This window comes from Bubalus kerabau, chromosome 9, assembly GCF_029407905.1.
Source record: "Bubalus kerabau isolate K-KA32 ecotype Philippines breed swamp buffalo chromosome 9, PCC_UOA_SB_1v2, whole genome shotgun sequence".
NCBI classification, from domain to species: domain Eukaryota; kingdom Metazoa; phylum Chordata; class Mammalia; order Artiodactyla; family Bovidae; genus Bubalus; species Bubalus kerabau.
In genome coordinates, this window is record NC_073632.1 from 104,514,745 (window position 1) to 104,529,370 (window position 14,626).

The 14,626-nt window shown below is 52.1% G+C and overlaps 1 protein-coding gene across 1 annotated transcript in view; it reads left to right on the forward strand.

Annotated features, from left to right (window-relative positions):
- The window catches only part of IGF2R (insulin like growth factor 2 receptor), a 102,577-nt gene that overhangs the window by 60,980 nt on the left and 26,971 nt on the right, over positions 1 to 14,626 (forward strand). The window contains exons 20-29 of the mRNA XM_055536142.1: positions 1,482 to 1,583; positions 2,853 to 2,954; positions 5,545 to 5,740; positions 8,651 to 8,821; positions 9,585 to 9,728; positions 9,811 to 9,986; positions 10,239 to 10,326; positions 10,804 to 11,019; positions 11,782 to 11,912; positions 12,162 to 12,259. Coding sequence (XP_055392117.1) covers positions 1,482 to 1,583; positions 2,853 to 2,954; positions 5,545 to 5,740; positions 8,651 to 8,821; positions 9,585 to 9,728; positions 9,811 to 9,986; positions 10,239 to 10,326; positions 10,804 to 11,019; positions 11,782 to 11,912; positions 12,162 to 12,259 — 1,424 coding nt within the window. The remainder of the gene's footprint in view (positions 1 to 1,481; positions 1,584 to 2,852; positions 2,955 to 5,544; positions 5,741 to 8,650; positions 8,822 to 9,584; positions 9,729 to 9,810; positions 9,987 to 10,238; positions 10,327 to 10,803; positions 11,020 to 11,781; positions 11,913 to 12,161; positions 12,260 to 14,626) is intronic.

Sequence of the window (14,626 nt, forward strand, 5' to 3'; positions counted from 1 at the left end):
CTTCCCGAGTTCTGCTCTCAGCACCAGGAAGGAATGCTGGCTGAGCAGCTGGGACCTCGCTGGCCGCCTCCGGGGCCCCTCCAAACCCCACCCTGGACCCCTCTCCCCCCTCTGCTGGGCCTCGTCCCCCTCCACTCCCCTCTCTGGAATGTCTTTGTGGTGGAGATACTGGACAGTTCTAGGAAGCCCTCTCAGACCCTTACTTTTTCAGCTTCCCTGTGTCATCCTATTTGGACGGTGTTTTTCAGTTTTCACAGCGATTTCACGTTGTTACTGTATCCATCAGCACCGGTCCACGGCCTGGTGCATTTCGTGGGCCCAGGCAACACGGAGCGAACAGAGAGCCACGTCTCCGGGGGTGCTGTGCTGCAGTCCCCCCGGGCTCTTCACAGCCACGTGGTAGGGCCGCAGGGACAGGCGTGTTTGCAGTTCACCGTGGGTGATGCCGCGGCGGAGAGGGTGGGGAGGCCTGGGGACCAGCGGCTGTGTCCCCTTCCCCCACACGTCTGGGCGGGTGGCTCAGCTCCTCCGTGACTCCCCTCCCTCCACCATGTCCTCACCTGTCAGGGAGCGTGGCGGAGATCCCCCCGCTGAGGCTGATCACACCCTGGGTGTCTGGCCAGCTGTGGAGACTGTGCCCGTGTGGGACCTGGTGCGGCTCATGTTCGAGCACACCTCACCCCGTCAGCCAGCCTTGCCTGGGTCCGCAGTGGTGTGGCCGTGCTCGTGTGCACCTGGCCCGTGGGCCCAGCTGTTCTGCGTCTGGGTGTAGTTGAGTTCAGTTCAGTCGCTCAGTTGTGTCCGACTCTTTGCGACCCCATGAACTGCAGCACGCCAGGCCTCTCTGTCCATCACCAACTCCCAGAGTTCACGCAAACTCATGTCCATTGAGTCAGTGATGCCATCTGACCATCTCATCCTCTGTTGTCCCCTTCTCCTCCTGCCTTCAATCTTTCCCAGCATCAGGGTCTTTTCAAATGAGTCAGCTCTTCGCATCAGGTGGCCAAAGTATTGGAGTTTCAGCTTCAACATCAGTCCTTCCAATTAACATTCAGGACTGATTTCCTTTAGGATGGACTGGTTGGATCTCCTTGCTGTCCAAGGGACTCTCAAGAGTCTTCTCCAACACCTTCAAAAGCATCAATTCTTCGACGCTCAGCTTTCTTTATAGTCCAACTCTGGGTGTAGAATGGTGTTCAAAAGCACAGTCTCAGACTCTGACCCAGATTTGGATCCCAGTTCTACCATTTACTCTTGGTGTGACCCCCCCCAGGTAGATTAACTGGCATCCACATGTAAGAGAGAACAGTCTCCTTAGTAGGAAGGATGACATCCTCATCAGATGAGGCAGGTTAACTCCTCACCTGCTCCGCCGTATGTTAATCCACCGACTTGAACTCTTATTATCCCACTAGTGTTCTGGTGGTTAGAGCGCGTTTCATGGCCTTGAGTTGACTTGTATCCCGGATTTGTCCTTTCAGCATACCCATCCCATATTTTCTCTCAACTGGGAGTGTGTGGTCAGCTTCCTGTGGAACACGGCGGCAGCCTGTCCTATCCGAGTCACCACCGACACAGACCAGGTATGGGTGGGGTCCTGGGCCCCACGACCGCCCTGCCCTGGCCCCGCTCTTCCGGCCCCGCCCCCTCCCTCCGGCCCCGCCCTGCGTCCCGGCCCCATCCCTCTCTCCAGCCTCTTAATCCCTGCCTGGACAGCAGGCGTTTGGAAGGGGTCCTGTGTTCCCCGCCCTCTGCCCTGGCTCACCTCCCGTCCTGGGATGAGAACCAGGACTTCCCTTCTGCTCCCCGGTTTCCCAGACCCCGCCCTCCTGCTCCCTCCCGCTGTCCCTCCGGCCTCACGGGGGGCCCTGGGGCGCTCTGCCACTGTGGGGACAGAGGCTTAATTTCACATCACGGCCACACCCAGGATGTGTCGGTGCCCTCTCGGCCGTAGGCCAGGGCCCGGGTGGCTAACGTGGCGCTCAAGGTTTTTGCGCTCTGACCCCAGCCACGCCCCTGCCTCTGCCCTGCTTGCTGTCTTCACCTCCCTTTTCAAGTCTCCTCCGAGTGGCAGAGATCCCCCAGAGGAGTGTACCCGGAGCATGCAGGTGGGAGCCCACGGGCCCCTGCCCACCGGCAGGGCTTTCTGAAGCCGCTGTGCTGGTCTTTGCGTAGGGTGGGCGGGGTGGAAAGAAGACACAGGGAGGGGGCTCACTGCGCCTCCTAGAATTGAGGAGAGACAGGGAGTTATTTGTGGATTTCTCATGGACCTGTCTCTGATTTGGGTCCTCCTGATAGCTCAGTTGGTAAAGAATCCGCTTGCAATGCAAGAGAGCCCTGGTTCGATTTCTGGGTTGGGAAGATCCCCTGGAGAAGGCATAGCATATTCCAGGGCTTCTCTGGTGGCTCAGATGGTAAAGAATCCGCCTGCAATGTGGGAGACCTGGGTTGGATCCCTGGGTCAGAAAGATCCCCTGGAGAAGGGAAAGGCTACACACTCCAGTATTCTGGCCTGGAGAATTCCATGGACTGTATAGTCCATGGGGTGGCAAAGAATTGGACACAACTGAGCGGCTTTCACTTCACTTACGGTTCCTCACTTTTCCTATGGGCTCAGCCGTGGTCTTGTTCCGGTGAATACAGCAGTCTCAGGGTTTCAGGGGAGGGCGGCACCGCTGAGCTGCCGTCCCACCTGGGGCGCCTCAGATGCGGCACTAAAAGGGGCCATGAGCTCGCCCGGGGCCGCTTCTCCGATGGGGTCAGTGCCAGGCAGGCATGGGCGATGCTCTGTCCCTGCCATGTCCTCCGGTACTGGGTTTGATTGTGCCTCTTCGCCCCTTTCATTCCCGCAGGCCTGCTCCATCAGGGACCCCAACAGCGGGTACGTGTTTGATCTGAACCCACTGAATGATTCCCGAGGACACGTGGTCTTGGGCATCGGGAAGACGTTTCTGGTAAGACTTGGCGGGGTGCACTCTGATTTGCCTTGGAAGGACGGGAGGAGGCGCAGAGCTCACCCTCATCCCATGACAGGGGAGGCAGGTGTCCTTAGGAGCCGCCCAGGGCACGCATGGCAGCCCTTGCCCAGGAGGAGGCAAGGAGTCCAAGTGTAAGGGGAGATGAGGTGAAACCCTTGCCCCTCCTGCTCTGCAGATGGGAACTAGGAACAGAAGATGGGCTGCTCCTGGTCCTGGCCCTGCATCTGGCGTGGTGGTCCCAGGCCAGCAGCATGCACATGGCCTGCGAACTTGTGGCCAGGGCAGCGTCTCAGGGGTGGGGCCCAGCAGGCTGGTTCTCATGCCCACTGGGGTTTCGAGTCCTTGGTCAAAAGGAAATGTTGATCATGTTTGCCTGTAAAAGGGAGATGAGCTGATGGCGTGCTCCAAAATCTTCAGACAGCCCCTCCTTTGTGGGCGGCCCTGGCAGTGTGTCTGGAATAGCGAAGAGGAGAAACTCCACTTAGTGTGTTCCGTTATAAACTAAGCACTGTTGGACAGAGAGAGGTTTTTAAAAATCTGTATTTTGGTTTAACTTTTCCTAGCAGAACCCACGTTGGAAGAAGAGAGTAACCTTTGAAGCGGGGATCTCATCCCAAAGGAAGCTGGGATGAGAATGTCATAAAACCAATACAGGGGGGGCATTGTAGGCACAGCGCATGTGGGAGGGCATGCAGGTTCCTCTGGAGCCTCGAGACCCCCGATGGGGCTTGTCACCGACACATGCGGGCTTGTCAGCCTGCAGCACAGTCCCTCCCTTTCCCACCCCCTCTCAGAAGTTGCTGCCCTAGAGTTTGGCTCGTAACAGGTTGTAATAGGTGACTGCAGTGTATTTGGCTGCCTGTGTGAGTGCGAGAGGCAGACAGGAACTTCAAGATCGAGCCCCTTAGGGGATTTGTCAGAAGAGGTAAGTCCCCTGGAGGACTTGCCCGAGGAGGTGAGCCCGGAAGAACATGCCAGAAAGGATGACGACCTCTGTAGGGGCCATGCTGGAAGAGGTGATCCCATGGAGAACCAGCCAGAAAGGCTCTTCTGTGCAGTGGCTGGGGGGCAGGAGGAGGTGACGGGTGCAGGGTCGCAGACAACAGGGACAGGCTCTGGATGACGGTAGTGGTGGGGTGACCAGGCTCCCGGGAGCCAGGGCGCTGGGCTTTGTGCTGCCAGCAGGGCCTCGGACAGCACCGCCCACCAGCCGACTACTTGGCGTTGCATCTTGGCACCTGGCCCTGCAGGGTGGGCCGCCACGTGTCCTCCTGCTGGCTGTGTGCTTCTGTGGCCGCGTGGCCCACGTGGCTGCAGGCCATCGGCCTGGGTGTGTTCTCCTGTGGCTGTTTCTTAGATAGGAAACTGATCTTAAGGAAAGACTCTTTGTGTACGGAGATCTTAACTTTGTGTACATTGTCCATAAACACTGACCGGTGATAGAGAAATCTGTCCGTGTCTCACACCCAAGAGCAAGTTACGCTTCATTCTGTCAACTGCTGGATTTAAGTGGAACGGTGTCAGTAGCTTCGAGAGACACAGGGCCAACACAGTACTGTAAAGCCATTATTCTCCAATTAAAAGTAAAAAAGAAATGCAGGGGTATCTACTTTTTCCAAATTTGGATGCATCTAATTACGTTTAGATTTGATTAACAATTCAGGTTTGGGGAGAAAAATCAAATTTTAATTAATTTTTTGACAATAATGAATCATTTCTAAAATGCCTACTAGTATATAACTGAATAATAGTCTTTATCTAGTGTAAATGGATAAATCATTACATAAAAGGGGACCGGATAAAAGGTTAAATAACGTGCAGTTTTCTGTGTCATATCTTATGAATATAAACTTAGAGCAAGAATTTTCAGGAACATTGTTAGATTAGTATTAAGCAGGTTAGGAATGTGTGGGAATCGATCATGTTGGCAAATCTTACCTGTACTTTTTCTAAATGAAACGAGTTGTGTGTATTATATAATACACACATGTGTATTCACATATACCTATAAAACACACATATGTGTATTCACATATATCACATTCATATGTGACTTCATAAAGCCATAGGGGAAAAAAAAAAAAAGCCATAGAAAGGTTTTTCCAGAATTTCAGAATATTTAAAACAGTTTTTCAGAACATAAAACAGGTTTTTACACAACAAAAACCTTTTATTTAAATAAAAACAACAGGGGTATCCCATTATATTTACTTTTTAATGTGACTTCAGCCATATGTGCTTTTCCTATTACAATAAAAAATACTGCAACATTCTGGCTATATGTATTGGCATATATTGTTGCATGCAGACTGTCTCATACATTTAAAGATACAGGGCTGTCTAAATAAACCATTAGAGGCAGTTTATGGGCATTGCTGTTTGGGCTTTGATTTTTGCCTTATATACTAGCTTTAGGATTTAATTGCCCAGACGTGGCAGGTTGGTCATTTGCGTGATATTGAAGAGTAGCAGCTGTTTGGCAGGGCAGGGTTTGTGTTGCGGGGTTGTGTCTGCGGCGGGTCACGCAGCCTGAGCTGGTGTGCGTTTCTCGCCCTCTGGCCTGCAGTTCAACGTGTGCGGTGAGATGCCCGCCTGTGGCACCCTGGATGGGAAACCAGCTTCCGGCTGCGAGGCAGAAGCCCAGATGGATGACGTGAAGACCCTGAAGCCGGGCAGGCTGGTGGGCCTGGAGAAGAGCCTGCAGCTGTCCACTGAGGGTTTTATAACCCTGAACTACACGGGGCTTCCTTCCCACCCCAACGGTGAGCTCAGATCCCTGTTGGTTTAACGACTCACCAGCGTCCTGGTGGTTTTGTGACCGTCGACCTTTCCAAGAGTAACGTGCGCGTCCGTAGACGCTCTGGGTCTAGCTGCCCTCTGGCCTCACGTGCATCGTGTGTGCCTGGCCTCCAGGGTGTTCTCCCAGCCCCTGAGTGCATTCTGCAGCCGGAGGGTCCCAGGCTGCTGGGTTCTGTTCACACTCGCAACCCCCAGCATCTTCTCCCAGCACCTCCAGCGGCTGCTCTGATAGGAAAGTGTTCACTCGGCCTCTTGTCCCCTGTTTTTCAGATATTGAAGTGATGGGTGAAGATAATAACAGTTTGGCCATCTTTATTGGGTTCTCATTTCTGTTCCTTCCTGCAGCTGTGACTGTAAGCAGAAAGTTGCCGCTTTGGCGTCGTCAGGTGTGACGCTGAGTGTGAGAGCCCTGGGGGACGGTGGTGGTGGACTAGCAGCTGCCATGCACGCATGCTGGCCGCTGCCTGCCGGTCCCACGTGGAGGTGCTGTGTGTGCTGAACTGCTTGGTTCTCCACCAACCCCAGGCCCCTCATTCTTGGCTTATGCGCTTCTTAACCACCTCCTGGCATCCCAGGTGATGAAGGCCCAGAAGGCCTCACGCCCTGGACAGAGAGCCAGTAGTGGGAGCCAGGTCTCTTGCTTCTAATCCTGGTTCTGCCGATGGACATTTATTCAGTGTTGCGGATCAGAGGCCCCCAGAGGTGCGCCCCCCCCCCCCCCCACACACACACACAGTCCAGGGCCACGCAGCTGGTGATGAGCACAGCTGAGGTCGGAACCCATGTGGTCTGACTTCTGGATCTGCACACTTCTCACCGCACTGAGGTGGGCTCAGGAAGGGGCATTCGTGTGATGTCTGGTGCCCAAAATAACAGGCTGTCTGAGTCCATGTCAGAGGGAGCCAGGATCCGGAAGGGAGTGGGGATGGCTCTGCCAGTCTGCGGTCATCAGCTCGTGCTATGCACCCTGCCTCAAGCTGACAGATCCATTAACACACCGGGAAGAGGACTGTAGGGTGTTGAAAGGCTGATTTCAGGATTCCTGGGAAGGGGGCTAAAAATCGGGGGTCTTCTTAACTTTGAGGACAGAAGACCTGGGTCTGGGGGCTGCTGTCGGGTCTGTGAAGGGTTGGCCTAGAAAGGGAATTGCTCTCATTATGCCTCATTTGTTGGGGAGGATTCGGACACAGACAGATGATTTTAGTCTGTTCGTAGAGCCCAGGGGGACGGGAATCCTTTGCTTTACAGATGTAAACTTCTTCACCTCTGGGTCCAAAGAGTCAGCTGCTCACTCACCTCAATATCCAAAAAGAAATGTGCTTCACTCTTGTTTTTTATTGATATTTTATTAAAAAAAATTTTTTTGGCCACCCTGTGTGGTACGTGGGGTTAGTTCCCCAATCAGGGATTGAATGCACGCCCCCTATGGTGGAAGCTCAGAATCTTAACCACTGGACCTTCAGAGAAGTCCCTTCTGTCTTGTTTATAATTCTCTTTGTTTCCAGTTCCAGAGTACTGTTTAAAAATGGAATAGATTAGGCATCTATGTATCCTTTTTTTTGTGTCCTAATTTGGAAAATGACCCCACTGTTTAATAATGAACTAGATTAGACATTTATGTGTATGTGTGTGTATATATACATATATATTTTTTACCCTAATTTGGAAAATGACCCTCTGTTTCTTGCGGGGTTATCAGTGTGGTCGTGTGGCTGACAGCCGCTGACATTTCTCTGCTGGGTTGGGATCCAGGCGCCAGCAGCCCCCCGGGGGTGCAGCGCACGTCTGACCTTAGAGCTGTGTTGCTCCAAGCTTGTCCCTCCCTCTCCCTCAGCTTCAGTGTCCTCCCGTGAAAACCAGGCATCTCTGGGGACCACTGCGGGACTCAGTAACATGGTAATGACTCCGGGGTTCTTCCCTCTGTGGAGCCTCTGCCCACATGGTCCCCTCCCCTCAGGAGCCTCCGTGTTGGCTGTGCCACCCCCGCTTCCTCCCTGCCCGCCTCCCCAGTAGTCTGTGCTCGGCTCCACAAGTCGAGTGATGTTTGAAGTGTTGGGTTGTATCACTCCTGGCTTAGACCACCCCCTCCTGGCTCAGGGTTCCCCGTGTGCCCAGAGCAGCAGCCAGGCCTGTCCAGTGGCCACGGGAGCCCTGCTGCTCCTTGCTCGGGCCCCTCTGACCTCCTGCTCCTCTACCAGGCAGACCCACCCTCCCCATCTGAGCCCTCGTCCTTGGTGTTTCCTGCTGCTCACTGCAGTCTCCGTTCTAGACAGCCAGGCGGTTCTTTTCTTCCCTTCTTCAGGGTTGGGGTCAGATGGCACCTTCCAGTGAGCCCAGCCATCGTGCCTTGTCTGCCCCACCCCTCCCCCCATCAAACCCTGGGGTTTCTCAGCCCCATCCTGCGGTGTCTTCCTGCATTTCCATCTGTCCTGCCGAGGCTGCATGAAGTCTGCTCACTGTCGGGGCGCTGAGCAGCCTTGAGGGTCAGCTCCCAGGAGAGCGAGTTTTTTTCTGTTTCTCTCACTCCTGTGTGTAGTATGAATGTAGTAAACATTGTTGAATAAACCCTTGAAGGAGAGTGATGGTTTTCTAGTGTTTGGGTGGATAAATGGATGTAGTACTCTCATCCTTCTTGGAATAGAAGAATGCCAAGACACCGTGCTCATGGTGTGAACCTTCCTTATGAGGGTCACTGTCCCAATGAGTGTGACCTCTTCTTAGCTTAGGTCCCTGGAACAGATTGGGTGCTGAGACACTGTCTTAGCAGATGAGCCTGGAGGCTCATGTCTGGGCACGCTGTCCCAGTGACCCACGTGTGTCTGGCAACGCTGTGGTCACTGCTATTTCTCAACAGTCTGGCCTTCTGTTCCCAGGGAGGGCTGATGCCTTCATCATCCGCTTCGTCTGCAATGACGACGTTTACCCAGGGACGCCCAAGTTCCTGCACCAGGACATCGACTCTAGCCTGGGGATCCGGGACACTTTCTTCGAGTTTGAAACCGCGCTGGCCTGTGTACCTTCTCCGGTAGATTGCCAAGTCACAGGTGAGACCGGTCGGAAGTGTGTGTGCGTGCCTGTGAGCATATGTGTGTGTATATGTGCATGTGTGCATGTGTTTTATTTTCAGGCAGCATGACATTTGTGTTACATGTTTCCCTTGAATGATGCTTAGAGTTGTAAAACTTCTCTTGAAGTGAATCTGGGTTCATGGTTTTGAGCTATCGTTTGGAATCAGAAGCTACTTACGAACAAAGAAGAAAACTAGGGGGGAAAAATCAAGTGCACTGTTGGAGCTCCTTACTGGAGGGAGAAGAGGATAAGAGGATAAAGCTCTGAAAGGGGTCCCCGATTCTGAGCTGGGTCCTCACTCTTTGTGGTGGCCCCCACCTCCTCAGCCGTGGTGCCCTGTTGTAACGGCTGGTTTTTTTGTTTGGTTGTTTGTTTCTGTGTTTGAATTAAAAGAAATTTTTAAAATTAGGAATCACTAAAGTTTTAATTAATTTTTTTTTACTTTTAAAAAAAAATTTGTCTGTGCCACATAGCGTGTGGGATCTTAGTTCCCTGCCCAGGGATCGAACTCTGCATTGGGAGCTCCAAGTCTCAACCACGGGCCCGCTGGGGAAGTCCCGTCATGGCAGTTTTGAGCATCAGGGCTGGTGCATGTTTCTGCAGGAGGTGCCTGTCGGCTTCCTGTGGGTCTGCTCATTTCTGTTACAAGTGTTAAGTTCCTGCGTCTTTAAGGGGTTGAAAGGTGGTGTCCAGAGCAACCAGGAGGGCAGGGCTCTGCAGCGCTCCCGTGTGTTTCAGACCCTGCCGGGAACGAGTATGATCTGAGTGGCCTGAGCAAAGCCAGGAAGCCGTGGACCGCGGTTGACACGTTCGATGAGGGGAAGAAGAGGACCTTCTACCTGAGCGTGTGCACGCCTCTCCCGTACATTCCCGGCTGCCACGGTGCGTGCCCTGCCCCGGACTCGAGTTCACCTGGCCTTCCTCCCCTCCTGCCACCTTCAACGCTGTCTCCTGGCCCTTGTAGGCACCGCTGTGGGGTCCTGCCTGGTGACAGAAGACAAGAAGTTGAACCTGGGCGTCGTGCAGATCAGTCCTCAGGTGGGCGCCAACGGGTCCTTGAGCCTCGTCTACGTCAACGGCGACAAGTGCAAGAACCAGCGTTTCTCCACCAGGATAAACCTCGAGTGTGCCCACACAACGGTGCGTGTCCATGCAACCTCCTTTCTGCCTCCCCCAGACTCCAGGCCTTGCCTCTGATGTTGAACTTGCCGGAGTGTTCGGGGGTTTTAGGCTGTTGATGGGATTGGACCAGAATGTCCTGGTCTGGTGTGTTTCCTGAAGGCTGTCCATGTACTTCTCTCATGGAGGCGAAGAGTCGGGTGTCCGTCCTGCTACCGTCTGACTCCCTTCTTAAGTGGATGAGCATGTGCTGAGCGCTAGTTTCCGTTGCAGGGCTCCCCGACCTTTCAGCTCCAGAACGACTGTGAGTATGTGTTTCTCTGGAGAACCGTGGAAGCCTGTCCCGTCGTGCGTGCGGAAGGTAAGACCTGGCCCCACCCACCTAAGTTGTGAAAGTGTGATGTGGGGCGTGCTCTGATAGCATCTTAGATGTGAAGACTTGGGCATGATTGCGAGACGCCTATGTATTTATTAGTGGATGGATAGCTTCTTGTCCTTGAATTTTCCATTCCACTCCATTGTTCCCTTCACCAGGGACATTTTCCTCCCCTGCTGGGTCGATGGGCTGTTGGCGTCTCACATTTGAGAGCGTGAACGTGAGGTTTGGTTTTAAGTGGATCTTCATTCCTCTGGTGACCTAAGCTTTTCTAGAAGACTGTGGGCAGTTTGTCTTAGGCATATAAGCCAGAAGGAGAGACGGTGGAAATGGTATTTAAGGCCTGTTTTAAGACAGTACTTAGCTGATTAAAGGTTGCAGAAGTTTTGCCTGAAGGGGTGTGTGTGTGTGTGTGTGTGTGTGTGTGTGTGTGATTGCCCTTCCCCTCTCATGTTCTTGAAGGAGACTACTGCCAGGTGAGAGACCCAAGGCACGGCAACCTGTATAACCTGATACCTCTTGGTCTGAACGACACCGTCGTGCGGGCCGGCGAATACACCTATTACTTCCGCGTCTGCGGAGAGCTGACATCCGGCGTCTGCCCAACCAGTGACAAGTCCAAGGTCATCTCATCATGCCAGGAAAAGCGGGGACCCCAGGGATTTCAAAAAGTGGCAGGTACTGTGGTTTTCTTCCTTCTCGTCTTGGAATTCCATATTTAAGTATGGAATTCCACATTTAAGATGATAGATTATATCTTGTGTTTTAAGATCTAAAGACGGTATCTTTCTTGAAAAAGAAGTACATCTGCTGTATCCTGGTAAAACAGTGTGTTAGCGATGTTTCTGGTTTCACTTGTTTTTTGTGAAACCACCCAGGACACACGCTGACGTGTGTCATTAAGAGCTTATTTCATCCTTACTTAGCAACACTAGTTAGTTCTCAGTTCATATTTCTTCTTTTTTATCCCAACTTTGGGACCCACTGGACTACTGGTAGGTGCTCTGAGTGGTACTTTGTAGAACAGAGACGAAGGGCACGTGTCTGGTACCAGGCTGGGCTGTGAAATTGGTAGGGCAGACTGTCGGTCCTCACGCTCTCTCAGCAGCTGGGCAGGTGGTGATGCACTTATGAATTTTTTACAAATCGTGAAGTAGCTGGCAGAGTGAGTCCGTGGGCCTCCCTGAGGAGCCGGCATCCTCTGAGCTCATCAGGTCGAGGAGTGTCTGCGTGGCATCTCTCTGTTGGTCTGTGGCCTGCGTGTCTGTTGGTCCAAAGGTCATGGCCTGGGGTGAGAGGAGGCCTGGTTCAAGGAGCTGGCGGGCCCGGCGTGCTCGGTCTTGTCGGGGTTTGTTCAGGGCGTGCGATGGGCCGCGTCTGTGCTGACCGGCCGTGGGCTTCCTGAGCCCATCCTCACATCCCTGGCTGCTTCTTCGGCAGGTCTGTTTAATCAGAAGCTGACCTACGAGAACGGGGTGCTGAAGATGAACTACACCGGGGGCGACACCTGCCACAAGGTGTACCAGCGCTCCACCACCATCTTTTTCTACTGTGACCGCAGCACACAGGCGGTGAGTGCACTCAGGGCGGGGACTTCGCCCTGGCTTTGCTGCCTTGTCTTTCATAAAACGAGCCTGCTCTTACCGTCTCATGCAACCTCCTGGCTAAACCTAGTTCAAGTGTGTGATTTACAGACCCGGTGTTCAAAACCTCGATCAGTTTTGTCTCGAGCTTAACGAGCAAGTCCGTCACTTCCGATGTGCGTCCTAAGCGCTGGCCACCCAGGGTTTCCCATTTCACGTCTCGTCTCCCCTTTGCAGCCCGTGTTTCTCCAGGAGACGTCCGATTGCTCCTACTTGTTTGAGTGGCGCACGCAGTATGCCTGCCCGCCCTACGACCTGACCGAGTGTTCGTTCAAGTAAGTCGATGGGGCGTTGACTCTCGGGGGGCAGTCAGGTTTACACGGTAATACTTTGCTTCAACAGTGGCCAGCGGGGACAGGGAACTAGATTAGGTGAGTACTCTAGCCTTTAGTTCTGCATATTAAACTCTTGGATCGCTCTTGGCTTAGGTACATTGCTTCTTGGGTTTTAGGTCCTCTGTTTTGTATTCTTTTGTTTTGTTGGAGTGTATCCTCCTGTACTGTGGAGAGGTTGGGTAGCAGAGAACCCATGCATTGTCGGAAAATGCCACTGACTTGCTCTCAGATCTGATTAGCTGGGACTAGGATTATGACAGAGTCAAATTAGGTTTCCTTCAGTTTTGAAGGCCTTGTCCCATTTCCAACAAGAACCATGCACATTTGGTGAAAAAGTTTGTTGCTCATCTTCTGTGAGTTTTTACTCCATTCTGGAATATTTTCTGAACTTTAAAAAAACTATCCTTTGGAAAGTTTTATTTTAAATTTCACACAAGTCCTTCTAATTATCTTTGAGGATACGAATTCTAATTTTTGTTTTCTTTTAAAAAAATCTCATCATGCTTTCCCTGAGTTATAATCCATTTTCTTTTAGCGGTTGCCTTACACATGTAATTTTGATTTAACAGGAAGCTAAAGTTGACCCATAGCTCTACCAACCCCTCCAACCATGAAATAATGGAGAATGTTTTACACCAAACACACTCTCCCAAACTCCACAGGATTGTGATCTAGTGTTTTAGTTCTGACTTATTTTTTTCCTTCTCACATAAGTTGTAAGTTGTGGTTTTAGAAAATACTCATTGGTTGTTTGACTATATAAATTTCTTCCTTTGCAAAGGAAAAGAAATATCTCTGTTTCTTTGGCTTACTCTTCCTTTTTGCATTGCACCCTTTCCTTTTGACCTAATTTTCATTCTCTAAGTACTCTGTTTGTATAATGCTACACAGCGCGCTTGTTTGCAGATTGCTTGCCTCTGGTCTCTGTTGGGGTAAGGAGTTTGTGCCAGGATGTCCCACTTGGGACTGGGAAGGAGCTAGTGTGTCTTCCGACGCTGGCTTCTCAGGCTGTTGGAGCTGGTCCTGGGGTCCAAGCCACACCGTAACAGTGCCTGGCGGTCCTGTACCAGTAGGGAGTGTGTGGCGTTAATCTTGGCCTTCATGTGAAAGGGCTCAGTTTTATCACCACTCACTTGGCACAGAAGCCCAGGTGAATGCTTCTGTGTGTGTGCACCAGCCCTCGGGAGGTGAGCCATCTCGGGTTGCTGTTAGAGAGTCTGGCCTTTCAGTCCTAGCTTCATTATCAGGTAGATAACCTGCCTTTTCTGTACATGTTCTCTTGGGTTTGTTCTGTGGTCTCAGTCTGTTTTGCTTACGCATGGCTTTGTTATTTATGTTGCTTGGAAGGTGGTACTTCCTAAAACTGAAGATGTATGCCTGTTACTCAGTTAGGAATATTTTCAGTGACTGTATTTTTGAAGGTTGCCTTTTGTTCTGGGCCTTTTATTAATCATATCTTAAACTTTGCTTGTTGTATGCACCGTATATTTTAAGTGTCTTTTTTATCTGTTTCTGTACTGCATTCTGTTTCCTTAGATCTATTTCCTGTTAACTGGTTCTCTCATCAGCTGATTCGATTTGCTCTTCCACCTGCTCGTTGTCTTTTTAATTTTCATGACTGAGTTCTGTTTGGTAGTCTTTCTCATTTCTTCCTCCATTTCATCATTTCTTCTCTCCACTCCACCCCCCTTTTATTATAGTTGCAATTTCTTCTTTTAGGTCTTTAACCATTTACAGTAAATCTCTATCCGTTATATGGAGTTCTCGAGGATCAGCTTCTGCAAATGTCTGTGTCTCCCACAGATGCCGGTATTAATGCCAGCCCCATCCCTTCACTCTCATCCCATCATTAAGTACCTAGAGTTCTGTCTTCCAGAAACAGTACCAACCCCCTCCGCCCCCGGTTTAGACCGTCCCCGTCTCCCCCTGCATGGGTGCAGCGGCCCCTCAGTGATCCCCTGGCCACGGTGGACTGGCCCTGCACAGGGGTTAGAAGTCTTATTAGACGAGATCAGGTGTGTGTTCAGGGTGGTATGGCCGTAGACCAGAGTGGTCCTGGGAGGTTGTAAGTCAGCCCAGGCTGATCTCGTCACGGCCCCGCGATGCAATGAAGCCCCCATGTCGTTTGGAGCTACCAGCTGAAGTTGTCTGGTGGGCTGGAACACCCCCTGCCCCGCTGCCAGCCTCAGCTCCCATTGTGCCATGGCTCCTGTCTGCTCTGCTCCGTCCACATGGGGCCCCGTGTTTTCCTGTGGACACCCTGGCGTTCTGTGCCCCAGGCCCCTGGTTCCCACTGCTCCCTCTGCC